The sequence below is a fragment of the Chiloscyllium punctatum genome, chromosome 10 (genome assembly GCF_047496795.1).
Source record: "Chiloscyllium punctatum isolate Juve2018m chromosome 10, sChiPun1.3, whole genome shotgun sequence".
Taxonomy (NCBI): Eukaryota; Metazoa; Chordata; class Chondrichthyes; order Orectolobiformes; family Hemiscylliidae; genus Chiloscyllium; species Chiloscyllium punctatum.
Window position 1 is genome coordinate 99,350,438 of NC_092748.1, and position 16,404 is coordinate 99,366,841.

At 43.3% G+C, this 16,404-nt stretch overlaps 1 protein-coding gene across 2 annotated transcripts in view; it reads left to right on the forward strand.

Annotated features, from left to right (window-relative positions):
• The first annotated feature begins 12,591 nt into the window (after positions 1–12,591).
• Positions 12,592–16,404, forward strand: part of tfcp2l1 (transcription factor CP2-like 1) — a 45,565-nt gene continuing 41,752 nt past the window's right edge. The window contains exon 1 of one of the 2 annotated variants that reach the window (XM_072579865.1): positions 12,592–13,014. In XM_072579865.1, the coding sequence (XP_072435966.1) occupies positions 12,863–13,014 (152 nt within the window). In that variant the 5' untranslated portion in view covers positions 12,592–12,862. The remainder of the gene's footprint in view (positions 13,015–16,404) is intronic. The other variant, XM_072579866.1, reaches the window with a different exon arrangement.

The window sequence follows — 16,404 nt, forward strand, 5'->3', positions numbered from 1 at the left end:
AGGAACAACACCTCATCTTTAACAACCTGCAGGACTCAGCACTGAGCTTAACAATTGGAGAGCAAGAACATTTCACTCCGTGTTTGTTACCCATGTCACACTCCCAAGTCCTGTCCTTTTCGTGTTGATCTTAGCACAGACAACTCATTTTCAGCTCCTCATTGTCTTCGTTATCACCTATTCAGTTCCTCTTACTGGTTGCTTTCAGATAATGAAGCCAGTTTTTGTTCGTATGCAGCCTTTCACAAAAGAGTGATATTGGCAATATCAATAGTTTTGTAAACACAAATGTTATTGTAGAAAATAAAAGCTCATGGTGTAAGAGGTACTATGGATTGAGATTAGCTGGCAGATGCTGCCTGACCTGTTGTGCTTTTCCTGCTCCACTCTAATCTAGACTCTGGTTTCCAGCATCTGTAGTACTCACTCTTGCCCAGATGTCTTGACCACGCCATCAACTTATCTCAAGGCTTGCCTCACTTACCTTTTACAAACTAAGTTTCAGTAACACAGGCATAGAATTGCAACTTTGTAATCTATGCATCCCATATTAGGAAATATTTCACCTCATTCCCCAGAGTAACTTCACAGCAAACGTCAATCTTGTGATTAGCTGGGAAAATCAATAAGATCTTGAAGTGGTGAAATGATTTGGATGGCTTTCTATGTAACCAATCAGTGGTTAGAGTTATGTATGACTGGGCTGGAGGGTTCTTGTGGTGCAGTAGTCGTGTCTCTACCTCTGAGCCCAAAGGTCTGGATTAAAGTTGCACCCACTCCAGACCTGTATTAAAATGTCTGAAGGGATTGATCAGAAAAAATACTTGTAATGGAGGTGGTAGAATCTTAGTTACACTAACATATGAATGTGGGAAACTTTGTGGTCTAGAAATTAGCATTCAAGCAAAATTAACGTTAAGCCAAAGTTGTTTTGTGACTATAAATTTTGATGTGTGATATTTTCATTCAGTCATAGGGAACTCAAATATCACTTTAGAAGTACATAAAAGAAATGTAGCTGCTGGAAATCTAAAACAAAAACAGAAATTGCTGGAGAAACTGTGTGTCTTTGGAGGAAAAGCAGTGTCAACATTCTGAACAATTAACAGTTCTGAAGCAGAGTCATTGGAGCTGAAATGTCAACTCTGCTTTCTTGCTACGGATGCTGCCCAACCTGTTGAGTTTCCCCAACAATTTCTGTTTTTATTTTGGCTGTCCTCCTTTCCTGCCTTACCATCAACAAATCTTTTGTCTGCTCTCCTTTTTGCTTTCTCCCTGACACTATCTCCATCTGTCCATCTCGTTCTTTCCCCCAAGCCTGACATTGATATAAATACCAGTGTTTCCCAGCTGCTTTCATTTTTGAAGAAGAGCCACTCAACTTGAGTTAATGTTAACTCTTTGTTTTCTCTTCCCCTCTTCTCCACAGCTGATGCCAGATCTACTGCCTTTCTCCTACAATTCCTGTTTTTGTTTGTTTCAGATCTTCAGCACCTGCCATTCTTGCTTTTATCTTGATGTGCAGCTAATTAACCTCTGGTTGCAAGAAGGGCCTACATTTGGAGTTTCAAACAAATGGAGAGCTTTAAGCAGACTTAGAGTAGAATTACATCATAACGAATTTACATTTGAGCTACTCTTCTGCCTCTAAAATGAAAACACCACTCAAAGCACCACTTTTATGATGGAATAACAGCACAGTGACGATGTTGCTACTAATTCTGGAATAATGCCCCAGGGACATGAGCAAATGGGAGAAATTAAACTGGATTTTAAAAACAGTCATCAGTAACAATTAAAAAGCTGGTAAATTGTTATCCATTAATGATGGAATTTGGCATCCTTACCCAAATGGGCCTCCATGTCACGGTAGATCCATATTGGTGTGGTTATTAACTTAATTGCCTCTGTCTTTACAAGATACCCAGTTGTGCCAAGCCTGTTTGGAAAAGCCAAATAAAGGTAAAACCGTATGGCTCCCAAGACCCCTGACCAGTTGATATCCCTCCATACCGAAGCTGATGATAGTAGACACTTTGGAACACCAACATCTTTTCAAATTTCTTTTCCCAAGTATGTATTTTATATACGTTTAGTGTGGAAACAGGCCATTGGGCCCAACAAGTCCACACTGACAGTCTGAGGAATAACCCACCCAGACCGATTCCCCTACAGTTGCCCCTGACTAATGCACCTAAGCTACACATCCCTGAACACTGTCAACAATTTAGCATAGCCAATTCACCTGACGTGCATATCTTTGGATTGTGGGAGAAAACCGGAGCATACAGAGGAAACCCTCACAGACACAGGGAGAATGTGCAAACTCCACACAGACAGTCGCCCGAGGCTGGAATTGATCCTGGATCCCTGGTGCAGTGAGGCAACGGTGCTAGCCACTGTGCCACTGTTTTACATAAAACGCAAAAGCGATTTCTTCAAACATTATGTGGGGTTCTGTGTAGAATTGAATTCCAGGTATATTTGTAATAATGCCTCATGTCAACCACACACTGCCCAAGGGGTTTTACATCATGGGCGTTGTACTCCTGTTCCCAGACAGCATCCTGACTTGGAACCTTAGCATTGTTCCTTAACTAGCACTGGACCAATTACCTCCTTAACAACACTTGGATGCACTTCTCCCACATGAATTGGAGTGATTCCAGCAGACGGTGGAGGGCAATTAGGGATGGACAATAAATACTGGCCCAGTCAGCAATACTCCCATCCCATGAATGAATGGAAACAACAATTTTGATTAAAGTTTCCCTGCTTTGACCAGTTTAGTTTGTATGAGGGTGTTTGTGTGGGTCACGCTTTCACTCGTTGAAACTGGAATATCCAGCTCAGTTGGCTTGCAGTACTCAGCAAAATAAAATGTTTAGAGATATTTGACGTGAACCGAAGGAGATTGAAAGATTGCCTTCTGTACATGTGTACGATTTTAATTGGAACTTGATTATACCGGTTTCCTTCAAACCTGCTTTCCCTGCACCATCTACAAACTATTAGGTGACCGTGACATACTTTAATAGGGTGTGAGCTAGAAGTTAAGAAGCAATAGTTAGCCAGTGAAGTGGGTGGGTGGGTGTTAACAAGCAAGTAGGTAAAGTGTCATTCAAGGCTGGGTGTGTGTTGCGTATGTATGTATTTGGGTGTTTTGCAAGCCTTCAAAACCTTGACTAGTTTCCTTCCATTGCTTTACCTTCACTCACTTTTCCCATATGGTAATAGCAAAAACTTGTATCTTTGCATTACACTAATAACGAAATGTCCCAAGGCACTTCAGAGGAGCGCTACAAAACAACATGTGACATTGAGCCACATAACGGAGATATTAGATCCGATGTCTAAAAGCTTCGTCAAAGTGGTGGGTTTTAGGAAGTGCCTTAAACAAAAGAAAATTACATAGAGGGAACAGCAATGGTATTTCACGTCTTTACTGGTGGGCAAGTTGTTGGAGGGAATCCTGAGGAACAAGGTGTACGTGTATTTGGAAAGGCAGGGACTTTGTGTATGGAAAATCATGTCTCACAAACTTGATTGAGTTTTGTGAAGAAGTAACAAAGAGGATTGATGAGGGTAGAGCGGTAGATGTGATCTATATCGACTTCAGTAAGGCATTCGACAAGGTTCCCCATGGGAGACTGATTAGCAAGGTTAGATCTCATGGAATACAGGGAGAACTAGCCATTTGGATACAGAACTAGCTCAAAGGTAGAAGACAGAGGGTGGTGGTGGAGGGTTGTTTTTCAGACTGGAGGCCTGTGACCAGTGGAGTGCCACAAGGATCGGTGCTGGGTCCTCTACTTTTTGTCATTTACATGAATGATTTGGATGCGAGCATAAGAGGTATAGTTAGTAAGTTTGCAGATGACACCAAAATTGGAGGTGTAGTGGACAGCAAAGAGGGTTACCTCAGTTTACAACAGGATCTTGATCAGATGGGCCAGTAGGCTGAGAAGTGGCAGATGGAGTTTAATTCAGATAAATATGAGGTGCCGCATTTTGGGAAAGCAAATCTTAGCAGGACTTATACACTTAATGGTAAAGTCCTAGGGAGTGTTGCTGAACAAAGAGACATTGGAGTGCAGGTTCATCGCTCCTTGAAAGTGGAGTCACAGGTAGATAGGATAGTGAAGGCGGCATTTGGTATGCTTTCCTTTATTGGTCAGAGTATTGAGTACAGGAGTTGGGAGGTCATGTTGCGGCTGTACGGGACATTGGTTAGGCTACTGTTGGAATACTGCATGAAATTCTGATCTCTTTCCTATCAAAGATGTTGCGAAACTTAAAAGGATTCAGAAAAGATTTACAAGGGTGTTGCCAGGGTTGGAGGATTTGAGCAGAACGTGAGGACTGCAGATGCTGGAGATCAGAGCTGAAAATGTTGGAAAAGCTGGAAAAGCGCAGCAGGTCAGGCAGCATCCAAGGAACAGGAGAATCGACGTTTCGGGCATAAGCCCTTCTTCAGGAATGAGGAAAGTGTGTCCAGCAGGCTAAGATAAAAGGTGGGGAGGGGCATTGGAAATGCGATAGGTGGAAGGAGGTCAAGGTGAAGGTGATAGGCCGGAGTTGGGTGGGGGCGGAGAGGTCAGGAAGAAGACTGCAGATTAGGAAGGCGGTGCTGAGTTCGAGGGATTTGACTGAGACAAGATGGGGGGAGGGGAAATGAGGAAACTGGAGAAATCTGAGTTCATCCCTTGTGGTTGGAGGGTTCCCAGGCGGAAGATAAGGCGCTCTTCCTCCAACCGTCGTGTTGCTATGGTCTGGCGATGGAGGAGTCCAAGGACCTGCATGTCCTTGGTGGAGTGGGAGGGGGAGTTGAAGTGTTGAGCTACGGGGTGGTTGGGTTGGTTGGTCCGGGTGTCCCAGAGATGTTCTCTGAAACGTTCCGCAAGTAGGCGGCCTGTCTCCCCAATATAGAGGAGGCCACATCGGGTGCAGCGGATGCAATAGATGATGTGTGTGGAGGTGCAGGTGAATTTGTGGTGGATATGGAAGTATCCCTTGGGGCCTTGGAGGGAAGTAAGGGGGGAGGTGTGGATGCGAGTTTTGCATTTCTTGTGGTTGCAGGGGAAGGTGCCGGGAGTGGAGGTTGGGTTGGTGGGAGGTGTGGACCTGACGAGGGAGTCACAGAGGGAGTGGTCTTTTCGGAATGCTGATAGGGGAGGGAAGGGAAATATATCCCTGGTGGTGGGGTCCATTTGGAGGTGGCGGAAATGACGGCGGATGATACGCTGTACATGGAGGTTGGTGGGGTGGTAGGTTCTGTCCTGGTGGCGGTTGGAGGGGCGGGGCTCAAGGGCAGAGGAGCGGGAAGTGGGAGAAATGCGGTGGAGGGCATCGTCGACCACATCTGGGGGGGAAATTGTGCTCCTTGAAGAAGGAGGCCATCTGAGCCACCAACCCAACCTCCACTCCCGGCACCTTCCCCTGCAACCGCAAGAAATGCAAAACTTGCACCCACACCTCCCCCCTTACTTCCCTCCAAGGCCCCAAGGGATCCTTCCATATCCGCCACAAATTCACCTGCACCTCCACACACATCATCTATTGCATCCGCTGCACCCGATTTGGCCTCCTCTATATTGGGGAGACAGACCGCCTAATTGCGGAAAGTTTCAGAGAACACCTCTGGGACACCCGGACCAACCAACCCAACCATCCCATAGCTCAACACTTCAACTCCCCCTCCCACTCCACCAAGGACATGCTGGTCCTTGGACTCCTCCATCCCCAGATCATAGCAACACGACAGTTGGAGGAAGAGCGCCTCATCTTCCGCCTAGGAACCCTCCAGCCACAAGGGATGAACTCAGATTTCTCCAGTTTCCTCATTTCCCCTCCCCCCACCTTGTCTCAGTCAAATCCCTCGAACTCAGCACCGCCTTCCTAACCTGCAATCTTCTTCCTGACCTCTCCGCCCCTACCCCACTCCGGCCTATCACCCTCACCTTGACCTCCTTCCACCTATCGCATTTCCAACACCCCTCCCCCAAGTCCCTCCTCCCTACCTTTTATCTTAGCCTGCTGGACACACTTTCCTCATTCCTGAAGAAGGGCTTATGCTCGAAACGTTGATTCTCCTGTTCCTTGGATGCTGCCTGACCTGCTGCGCTTTTCCAGCAACACATTTTCAGCTTGGAGGATTTGTGGTATAGGGAGAGGTTGAACAGGCTGGGGTTGTTTTCGCTGGAGCGTCGGAGGCTGAGGGGTGACCTTATAGAGGTTTACAAAATTATGAGCGGCATGGATAGGATAAATAGGCAGTCTTTTCCCTGGGGTTCGGAGTCCAGAACTAGAGGGCACAGGTTTAGGGTGAGTGGGGAAAGATATAAAATAGACCTAAGGGGCAACTTTTTCACACAGAGGGTGGTACATGTATGGAATGAGATGCCAGAGGAAGTGGTGGAGGCTGGTACAATTGCAACATTTAAGAGGCATTTGGATGGGTATATGAAAAGGAAGGGTTTGGAGGGATATGGGCAGGTGGGACTAGATTGGGTTGGGATATCTGGTTGGCTTTGATGCCTTGGACCGAAGGGTCTGTTTCCATGCTGTACATCTCTATGACAACTCAAAGTTGTTTTTGTTGCTGTAAGATGTTGTTGTGATATTTTAAATCGATCTGGAAATTCAATTACTTTTTCGAAAGAAAAACAAAGAAATGGGGCTACTGGAAATCTGAAACGGAAACAGAAATTGATGGAGAAGCTTAGCAGGTCTGGCAACACCTGTGGAGGAAAAGCAGAGTTAACATTCTGAACAGTTAAGAGTTCTCAGTCACTGGATCTGAAATATTAACTTAGGTTTCTTTCCACAGATGCTTCCAGACCTGCTGAGTTTCACTAGCAATTTCAGTTTTTGTACCTTTTAAAAGGCTATTGGTCTCGATGGAGCTCATTACAAATTCTTTATTTCTCACCCACAGGGGTCTCAGATTAAAGTTCAACTGGAAGATGACCCCATCAGTGTAGCACACCCTTAATGCAAGACCAGCATGTCATCTTTGAACTTTGTGCCCAAATTATTAGAAGAGATTTTAAACTATCAACTTTCCTAATTGTCCTTTCCAATGAAAAACAGTTTGCATTAGTAAAACAGAAAGCCTCAAATGTCAAAGGGCTGCGTAATATCTGCATTTTATGAATCCACATCTTGGTTACACTAAATTCCTTGGATATTGCATCCATAATGGCAGTGTATGATTATAACAAATAGATCTAAAGTTACAGAATAAAGTGTATATATCGGAAGGTTTTCTGTACAGCTGAATTGTTTTGCATCACCTGCATCCATACACAATATTTATTTGAATCCACAGTTTTTCGGCTTTTATTCACATTTTAACAACTGAGACAAACTTAACATTGTTATAAATGTGATGTAATTTGTGATTTGTGTATACTTTAACATTATTTATTTTGGACTTTTGAACTATTTGCATATGGGTTTTTTAGTGGCTCTGAAGGACTTAATGATTAACTTGTATGTCTGTAGCCTTTGCATTTCTTTCAAAAAAAAGAGTAGCAAGGCATAGCTTTGTTCATAGAATCCCTACTGTGTGGAAACAGGCCATTTGGCCCAACAAGTCCACACTGACCCTTCAAACAGTAACTTAGTCATAGTCATACCCATTCCCCTACCCTATTACTCTGCATTTACCCCTGACCAATGCATCTAACCTACACATCCCTGAACACAAGGGCAATTTAGCGTGGCCAAATCACCTAACCTGCACATGTTTGGATTGTGGGAGACAACTGGAGCACCCGGAGGAAACCCACACAGACACAAGGGAGAATGTGTAAATTCCACACGGATAGTCACAAAGGCTGGAATTGAACCCGGGTACCTGGCACTGTGAGGCAGCAGTGTTAAAAACTGAGCTTCCGTGCTGCCCATAGAAACTAATTATTAGTTATCCTTTATAAATTAATGGGATATAGGCATTACTGTCTGAGCCAGCACTTATTGCCCATCCCTAATTGCAGGAGGGTAGTCAAGAGTCTGGATTAGTGGTGCTGGAAGAGCACAGAAGTTCAGGCAGCATCCAAGTAGCTTCGAAATCGACGTTTCGGGCAAAAGCCCTTCATCAGGAATAAAGGCAGTGAGCCTGAAGCGTGGAGAGATAAGCTAGAGGAGGGTAGGGGTGGGGAGAAAGTAGCATAGAGTACAATGGGTGAGTGGGGGAGGGGATGAAGGTGATAGGTCAAGGAGGTTTCACGACAAGGTTGAAGAGCTTCAGGGCAGAGGAAATGACCTGGGAGTCACGACATAGTCAAGAGTCATCTACATTGTGTGTATTGGTAGTCAGATGTAAACCAGATCCGGTAAGGATGGCAGATTTCCTTCTCATAAGGACCTTACTGAACCAGATGAGTCATTATGATTACATGGTCATCATTCAGCTAGTTCTTAATTTCATATTTTTACTATATTCAAATTTCACTCTCTGCCATGGTGGGATTCAACCCATGTCCACATAACACAGATTTATGGTTTATGCATTACAGTTCAGTTAAATTACTACAATGCCACCGCCTCCACAAGGTTTACACTGGGAGAGTTTATGAGCAACCAAAGTAAACTAGACAGTGCATCAAGCTTTCAGCTAAAGGGTTCAGGATTTTTTTGGAGTGCTGAAGGAAACACCCATAACTTTAAAAAAACAAGTTTATTGGATGTAGGTTTGCTCGCTGAGCTGGAATGTTCATTTTCAGACGTTTTGTCACCATACTAGGTAACATCTTCAGTAAGCCTCCTGAGAAGCACTGCTGATGATTCCTTCTTTCTATTTATATGTTTGGATTTCCTTGGATTGGTGATGTCATTTCTGTTTCTTTTTCTCAAAGAGTGGTATATGGGGTCCAGGTCAATGTGTTTGTTGATAGAGTTCTGGTTGGAATGCAATGCTTCTAGGAATTCTTGTGCATGTGTCTGTTTGGCTTGTCCTAGTTGAAGTGGTGTCCTTCCTTATCTGTATGTAAGGACATAGTGAGAGAGGGTCATGTCATTGTGGCTAGTTGATGTTCATGTTCAAGCTTATTTTCAAGTTTAAGTTCAGACAGGTTGACAAGGTTTTTAGCTGAAGCTGGATGTGTAGCCTAGTTGCTGCTAAGAAACGGAGAAGATCATTTAGATTTGTTAAAACAGCTTTCCTTGTCTAAAGAGTTTAGTAAATGTTCCAAACCAGAGGTCTTTGGTTAAAACCCAAAAGGATTATTTGAAGCTGAGAAAGTCAAAACTCAGTTGTATGAAAGCTCCAGGCGGAGACTATCATATTCTCAAGAGTGAGAGTTGAAGCCACAGTTAAATTAAGTCCGATAAGGGTGATAGAAAAGGGAATTTTCTCTGGTGTGAGTTTTCCAAAGGAGTGCTTTTGAGCTTAATGGGATTATGTTTTCACTGCATGTCTCAAAATATTTTAAAATGTTTAAATAGTTTTGACGTATTCCATTTTATCTTCATTTCTTTTGCATGATAAACTGATTTTATTATTAAAACTTAATCTTCAGCATTTGAGTGAAAGACCACTTCATTAAAATAAAAACAAACTATGATATGTCAAGTCTAATTTCAAGGGATCGGACTGATTTAGTAATAACAACAGTTGGAATTAAAATAGAAAGTTCATCTGCAATTTCAAAAAAGAACATTCACCTTGTGACTGTCAGGGTTTCCTCTGGGCTCTGGTTCAGCACATGCGTTTTCCAAAGTTGCTCTACTGTATCTCTGTAATCTCTTCCAAATCCATAATGCTTTGGAATTCTTCCCTGTTGTGCATTCCCTCATATTTCCTCCACTATTGCTGGCTGTGCATTCAATTATCATAGAGTCATAGACCCTTCAGTCCAATCCGTCCATGCCGGCCAGATATCCCAAACCAGATATCTAAACCTCTATAAGGTCACCTCTCCGCCTCCAACGCTCCAAGGAAAACAGCCCCAGCCTGTTCAGCCTCTCCCTATAGCTCAAATCCTCCAACCCTGGCAACATCCTTGTCAATCTTTTCTGAACCCTTTCAAGTTTCATAACATTTTTCCAATTGTAAGGAGACCAGAATTGCACGCAATATTCCAAAAGTGGCCTAACCAGTGTCCTGTACAGCTGCAACATGACCTCCCAACTCCTGTACTCAATACTCTGACCAATAAAGGAAAGCGTACCAAACGCCGCCTTCACTACCCTATTCACCTGCGACTCCACTTTCAAGGATCTATGAACCTTCAGCAACACTTTCTAGGATCTTACCATTAAGTGTATAAGTCCTGTTAAGATTTGCTTTCCCAAAATGCAGCACCTCACATTTATCTGAATTAAACTCCATCTGCCGCTTCTCAGCTCATTGGCCCATCTGGTCAAGATCCTGTGTAATCTGAGGTAACCCTCTCTTCACTGTCCACTACACCTTCAATTTTGGTGTCATCTGCAAACTTACTAACTATACCTCTTATGCTCGCATCCAAATCATTCATGTAAATGACAAAAAGTAGAGGACCCAGCACCGATCCTTGTGGCACTCCACTGGTCACAGGCCTCCAGTCTGAAAAACAACCCTCCACCACCACCCTCTGTCTTCTACCTTTGAGCCAGTTCTGTATCCAAATGGCTAGTTCTCCTGGTATTCCATGAGATCTAACCTTGCTAATCAGTCTCCCATGGGGAACCTTGTCGAATGCCTTACTGAAGTCCGTATAGATCACATCTACTGCTCTGCTCTCATCAATCCTCTTTGTTACTTCTTCAAAAAACTCAATCAAGTTTGAGAGATATGATTTCCCATGCATAAAGCCATGCTGACTATCCCTCATTCGTCCTTGCCTTTCCAAATATATGTACACCCTGTCCCTCAGGATTCCCTCCAACAACTTGCCCACCACTGACGTCAGGCTCACTGGTCTATAGTTCCCTGGCTTGTCCTTACCCCCCTTCTTAAACAGTGGCATCACGTTTACCAACCTCCAGTCTTCCAGCACCTCACCTGTGACTATCGGCAATACAAATATCTCAGCAAGAGGCCCAGCAATAATTTCCCTAGCTTCCCACAGAGTTCTAGGGTACACCTGATCAGGTCCTGGGGATTTACCCGTTTCAAGACATCCAGCACTTCCTCCTCTTAAGACTATTTTTGTCATCAAAGCAAACTGGAGATAACATGAGGTTTCCCATATTTATCCTTCAGTGCAATCAAGGATCTTCCATCCCTGTTACAGATATGTTCTGATCAATCTGTTCAGACATGTTATTACACACCTCAGGAGTAGGTGGGACTTGAATCCAGGCCTTGGTGCACAACCACTGCACCATAAGAGCCATCCACCCCAGTCATACATTACTCTAACCATTAATTGGTCACATAGAAAGCAATCTAAGTAATTTCTCTACTCCAAGATCTTATTGACTTTCCCAGCTAATTGCAAGGCTGAGCTTTGCTGTGGAGTTACTCTGGGGAATGAGGTAAAATCTTTCCTAATATGGGATGGATGAATTACAAAGTTGCAATTCTATATCTGTGTTAGTGAAATTTAGGTTGTAAAAATGAGACGAGCCTTGAGATAAGTCGATTGTGTGGTCAAGACATCAGTACAGCTAATCTCAATCCAGTGGGTTCTATTTTCTACAATAATATTTGTCTATAAAACTATTGAATTTGCTAGTATTACTCTTTTGAAAAAAAAGGGATGTGGGTGTAATTGGCAGTGCAGATATTTATTGCCATCCCTAATTGCTCTTGGTGGTAGGATGCCTTTATGAAAAGTTTTGGTCTTTGTGGGGCAGGCCCATGACACATCTGTGGTCCCTTGACTTTTTAGAGGATAGCGCCTTTGGAAGTTTTTGTCAAAAGGCTGCAGATGAACAAAATTGCTTTAGTATTAGTCGAGTCATGCATGGAACTGTGCACCTGTATTGCTGGTAGCCACGGAGAGCTGACAGGCACACTGATTCGTACTGGTCTGAACCGGTCACTTTTTCCAGTTTTCCGGGAATCTACTGCGTCCTAAGATCAAACTGATATCAATAGCCAACTGTAAACCTGCAGTCCCTTTCCTGTTGTGACTAAATGCGCCTGGATTAATATGTGTATATCAGGAGAATTTGGGGTGACACCTCCCGTTCGTCCACCCAAAACAAAAATGTTTGAGCAAAAGCCCCAAAAGTTTTGTGAAAAAGTAGAGGATAAATGCACGTATTTAAAACTCAAACACTATCCACACTGTTTCACTCCAACTAAAATACTCAGGATGGACATGTGGGTTTAAAAAATGCAAATCTATTGTGAGAATCCATATTTTGCTAGTTGTATAAGTTACACTTTATTCTAATCAAGCTGTTACCTCTGGAGGAGGCGGGATTTAAAGCATAAAAGCCCAACCCATTAGATTTTTGTGTTTAACCTAGTTTTCCTAATCGAATAATTTGGAGATGTTACTTCTGCAGCGGGAAGGGATTTGAACCATGTCCCTCCTGGTTGAGGGGATAGGGACACTACCCCTGCACCACAACAGCCCACTGTCACAGGGTCCTTTTTGACAGAGGCTGCTGCACTCTGGGCTCGGTGAGAGGCTGGGGCGCTCTGTGTGTGTGTGTCACTGAATTGCCAGCGTGAACATTTTATCCAGCCCGCTGCTTGGCGATGTAACAAGTTGGTAAACAGGCGCTTGTGTCAAATCGCTGTTACGTAACTGAAATGCAATGTGGAAAATGTGAGAAAGGGGTGGTGAGACAGCCTGAAATACGGCGAGGTGTGCCGTGGCTGCGAGGGGCAGTCCCTCCAACAGTGTGTCACGACCTTGACGAATCCCGGGGCTGATAAAAACAGGCGCTGGGAGACCGGGCCGAGTTAGATCCGCGGATGCAATCACAGGGAAGTGCTCCCCTCTGCTCCCCGAGCCATCTCCCTCCGTCCTCCCTGGAGACCAGCTTCAACCGCACAATGCTGTTTTGGCACTCACAGCCCGAACATTTCCCCCACCATCAGCAGCAACCGGGAAACAGTTACCTCCGGTAAGTGGCTGGTAGGTTCCAAAAATATATAAAACAGCACACACTGGAAAAAAAACCAACTATTTGCTGGGTCAAAAAAAACCCCATAAAAAAAATCCCTGCCCAGACAAACGGGAAAGGGTGGCTGATTAGTTTGCACCTTTCACACTGGGCAGAATTTTGTTTCCTGTTTTTGATTCGAGGTTAAGTACTTAGTGTGAGAGAAAAATCAATAATGAGTTGAATTGAATTTGTTGTCACCTGTACGAAGGCACAGTGAGATGTTTTGTCTTGCGAGCAATACAGGCAGATCCCATAGTTAAGCAGCATAGATGGTAAATAATAGGTAAACAGTGGCAATACAGGTACAGGTGAAAGTTAAGAGTTTGTGAGTCCATTCAGTATTCTAACAACAGTAGGGTAGAAACTGTTTTGAAACAGTGCAATGGCTTGGAGGAGCCTGTGTTGGACTGGGATGGGCAAAGTTTAAAAATCACACACCTCCCCACCCGGTTATAGTCTGCCCAATGAAGAAGCGGCGCTCCGAAAACGAGTGCTTCCAAATAAACCTGTTGGACTATAACCTGGTGTTGTGTGATTTTTAAAAATAAGTAAGATAGTGTTTGTGAGGCACTGAGATGTTGCTGGGCTGGAGAGATTCAGAGTGACTAGTTAGAGCAGGGGACTTGGACAATTTCTGAGGAGCTCAGGTGGGGGAGATGGTGCAGTAAACAGGCTAGCACTTTTTAATGTGGGGGTGTGAGAAGGAATTTGCGGAAAAACATTTTTCACCCAGGAAGCTGTGGGTATCTGGAACTGGATTAGTGGTGCTGGAAGAGCACAGCAGTTCAGGCAGCATCCAAGTAGCTTCGAAATCAACATTTCGGGCAAAAGCCCTTCAGCTTTTGCCCGAAACGTCGATTTCGAAGCTACTTGGATGCTGCCTGAACTGCTGTGCTCTTCCAGCACCACTAATCCAGAATCTGGTTTCCAGCATCTGCAGTCATTGTTTTTACCTCGGCTATCTGGCACTCACTAGCTTGAAGGGCAGTAGAGGTAGGAAGCTTCAAAACATATTTACATGAGTACTGGCAATGGCTTAGCATACAAGGAAGAACAGGCTAAGAGCTGGAATATGAAATCATATACATATGTAAAATATATAAACACATATATAGATATTTGATGGTCAGTAAGACAATGATGTTTGAATGGTCTTTTTCTGAGCTGTAAAAAGCTTGAGGACAGTTTGTGACTCAACTGTAGGGCTAATGGAACTGGGGCAGGGAAAGTGGGATGGCTAGGATTAGTCCTTGAATGAGTTTTCAGGGAAACGATGGGCTGAACAGACTTTTTCTGCATTCTGGGCGAAAGTGAGGACTGCAGATGCTGGAGATAGAGTTGAGAGTGTGGTGCTGGAAACGCACAGCATCTGAGGAGCAGGAGAATTGACGTTTTGGGCAAAAAGCCCTTCATCAGGAATGGGGCCTTTTTCTGCATTCTGCCATTTATTAATGTCCTTCACCTTTGAAAATGATCACTTCAGTTTTTACTTTGTTTCCAATTGTATTTTCCTTCAACTTTAGGACTTCCCAAGTTAAACCATGCGAGCCATTAACAATTTTAAAAATTGAGCAATGTGTATTTTTTGATTATTGAAATATCAAATAAGAGGTTTATGTTGTGTGGAAAAAAACTGGAAATTTGATAAATCATGATTACAGGGAGCAATCCTTTATCTATAGGGTTAGATAATGACGAGTTCAGTTGCAGACAACATATTGTTTATTTATAGGAGCTAGATTGTGCTTTCTCCCAGTGGTAAGGGAATTAGCTTTATCAGTAGTGCCTGTTGTGAAGTGGTGCAAAGGTTCTAAGTTGACTGATATTAGATACTGAATAAGAGGTTCTATAAATACAGATTTTCTTCTGTCCTTTTTTCAGGCTAATGAAAATATTGAATTCATTGTTGATATTTTGAGGGGCCAGTTTAGACAATTTTAGACAACTATCAATAAACAGCCCGCCTAAGATCGGCAACCACCCAGGCTATTATTGTTAGGGCCCCAGGAGGTGAGGGTGTGAGGAGAGAAACTGGGAAAGGAAGATACAGTACACAAACAGGCAAGGTCAGATCTGGGTTCGCACTCAACCTTGTTCGTGGCCCTTTCCCTTTACTATTCCACAATACTGTAATAAACCAGCCTGTGTTTTGGCAATAGCATGTTTAAAACATAGACACCAGGATTGTATCCTGAGTAATTTTGTGTTGCCTTGCCATATGAGTCATATATAGGCTTTGAGTTACAGAGAACAGTTTAAAAAGTTACAGATGATAGAAAGCTTGGAAGTATTGTGAACTGTGAAGAGGGTGGTCTGGCACTTTAAATGTACACAGATTGGGTGCTGGAGCAGACAGATTGGGGCAGACAAGTGGCAGCTGAAATTTAATGCAAGGAAATGGGAAGTAATTAATTTAGGTCAGAAGAACATGGAGAGACTAAATGAAATAAAAGACATGACTCTAACTTGGATGCAAGAGCAGAGAAAGCTGGGTGTGTATGTGCTTAAGTCATTAAAGTTGGCAGGTAGTGGCCCTGTATTTATAATGATGGTATGAATGAGTGAGGAAAGAGAACTGAAAGTGTAAAAATAAGGGCTTCATATAAAACATTACAAGATGAATTGTGCATAATATCAGGAGATCCAGAAGTTAGGATTTCAAAAGGAGTCAGGCCAACATTAAGGAAGTCTTAGGCCAATGTAGACAAGAAACATGTTGATCTACGCCATAAATGCAAAACTGTACTTGGCCAAGTGGTGCCTTGCTTTTGAATCTGTTGTGCATGAATTATTGCTTTTATGAAAGAATTGGTTTTTGCATCACCTGTCTCTGACTAAAGTGACGGACCATAACAAGGTGTCGAAAATCAACAAAACCATAGAATATATTCAGATTATAGGGTGATCTGTGTGCAATGGTGTATCTAGTTTTGTAGCTTTGGTATAAATAGATATTATCATTAGAATGAGACTTCAGGAAAATTACCCATTTTGCAACAAGAGGATGGATTTGCCAACCTTTTTCCATTTTGACATGAAATGTGACATCTATCACATTTATGCATGGAACGGAAGCACTTCCCAGGAGCATTATCCTAACAAGATTTGATACAATGGGAGATGTTTGGAAAAAAAAATCTTTGGTCAATGTGATACACTTTCGGGAGCATTAATAGAAGAAAGCTTGAGAGAGTTGAAGAAATTTGTGCAAGGAATCACAGAAGTTAACTGAAGGCACAACCACCAAAATTAAGGCTGGGTGCACAAAGCCAGAATTGGAGGAGATGCCAACCTCTCGAAAGATAGTCAGGTAGTGGTTACAGAAAAGTGAAGGCAGGGCTGTAAGGG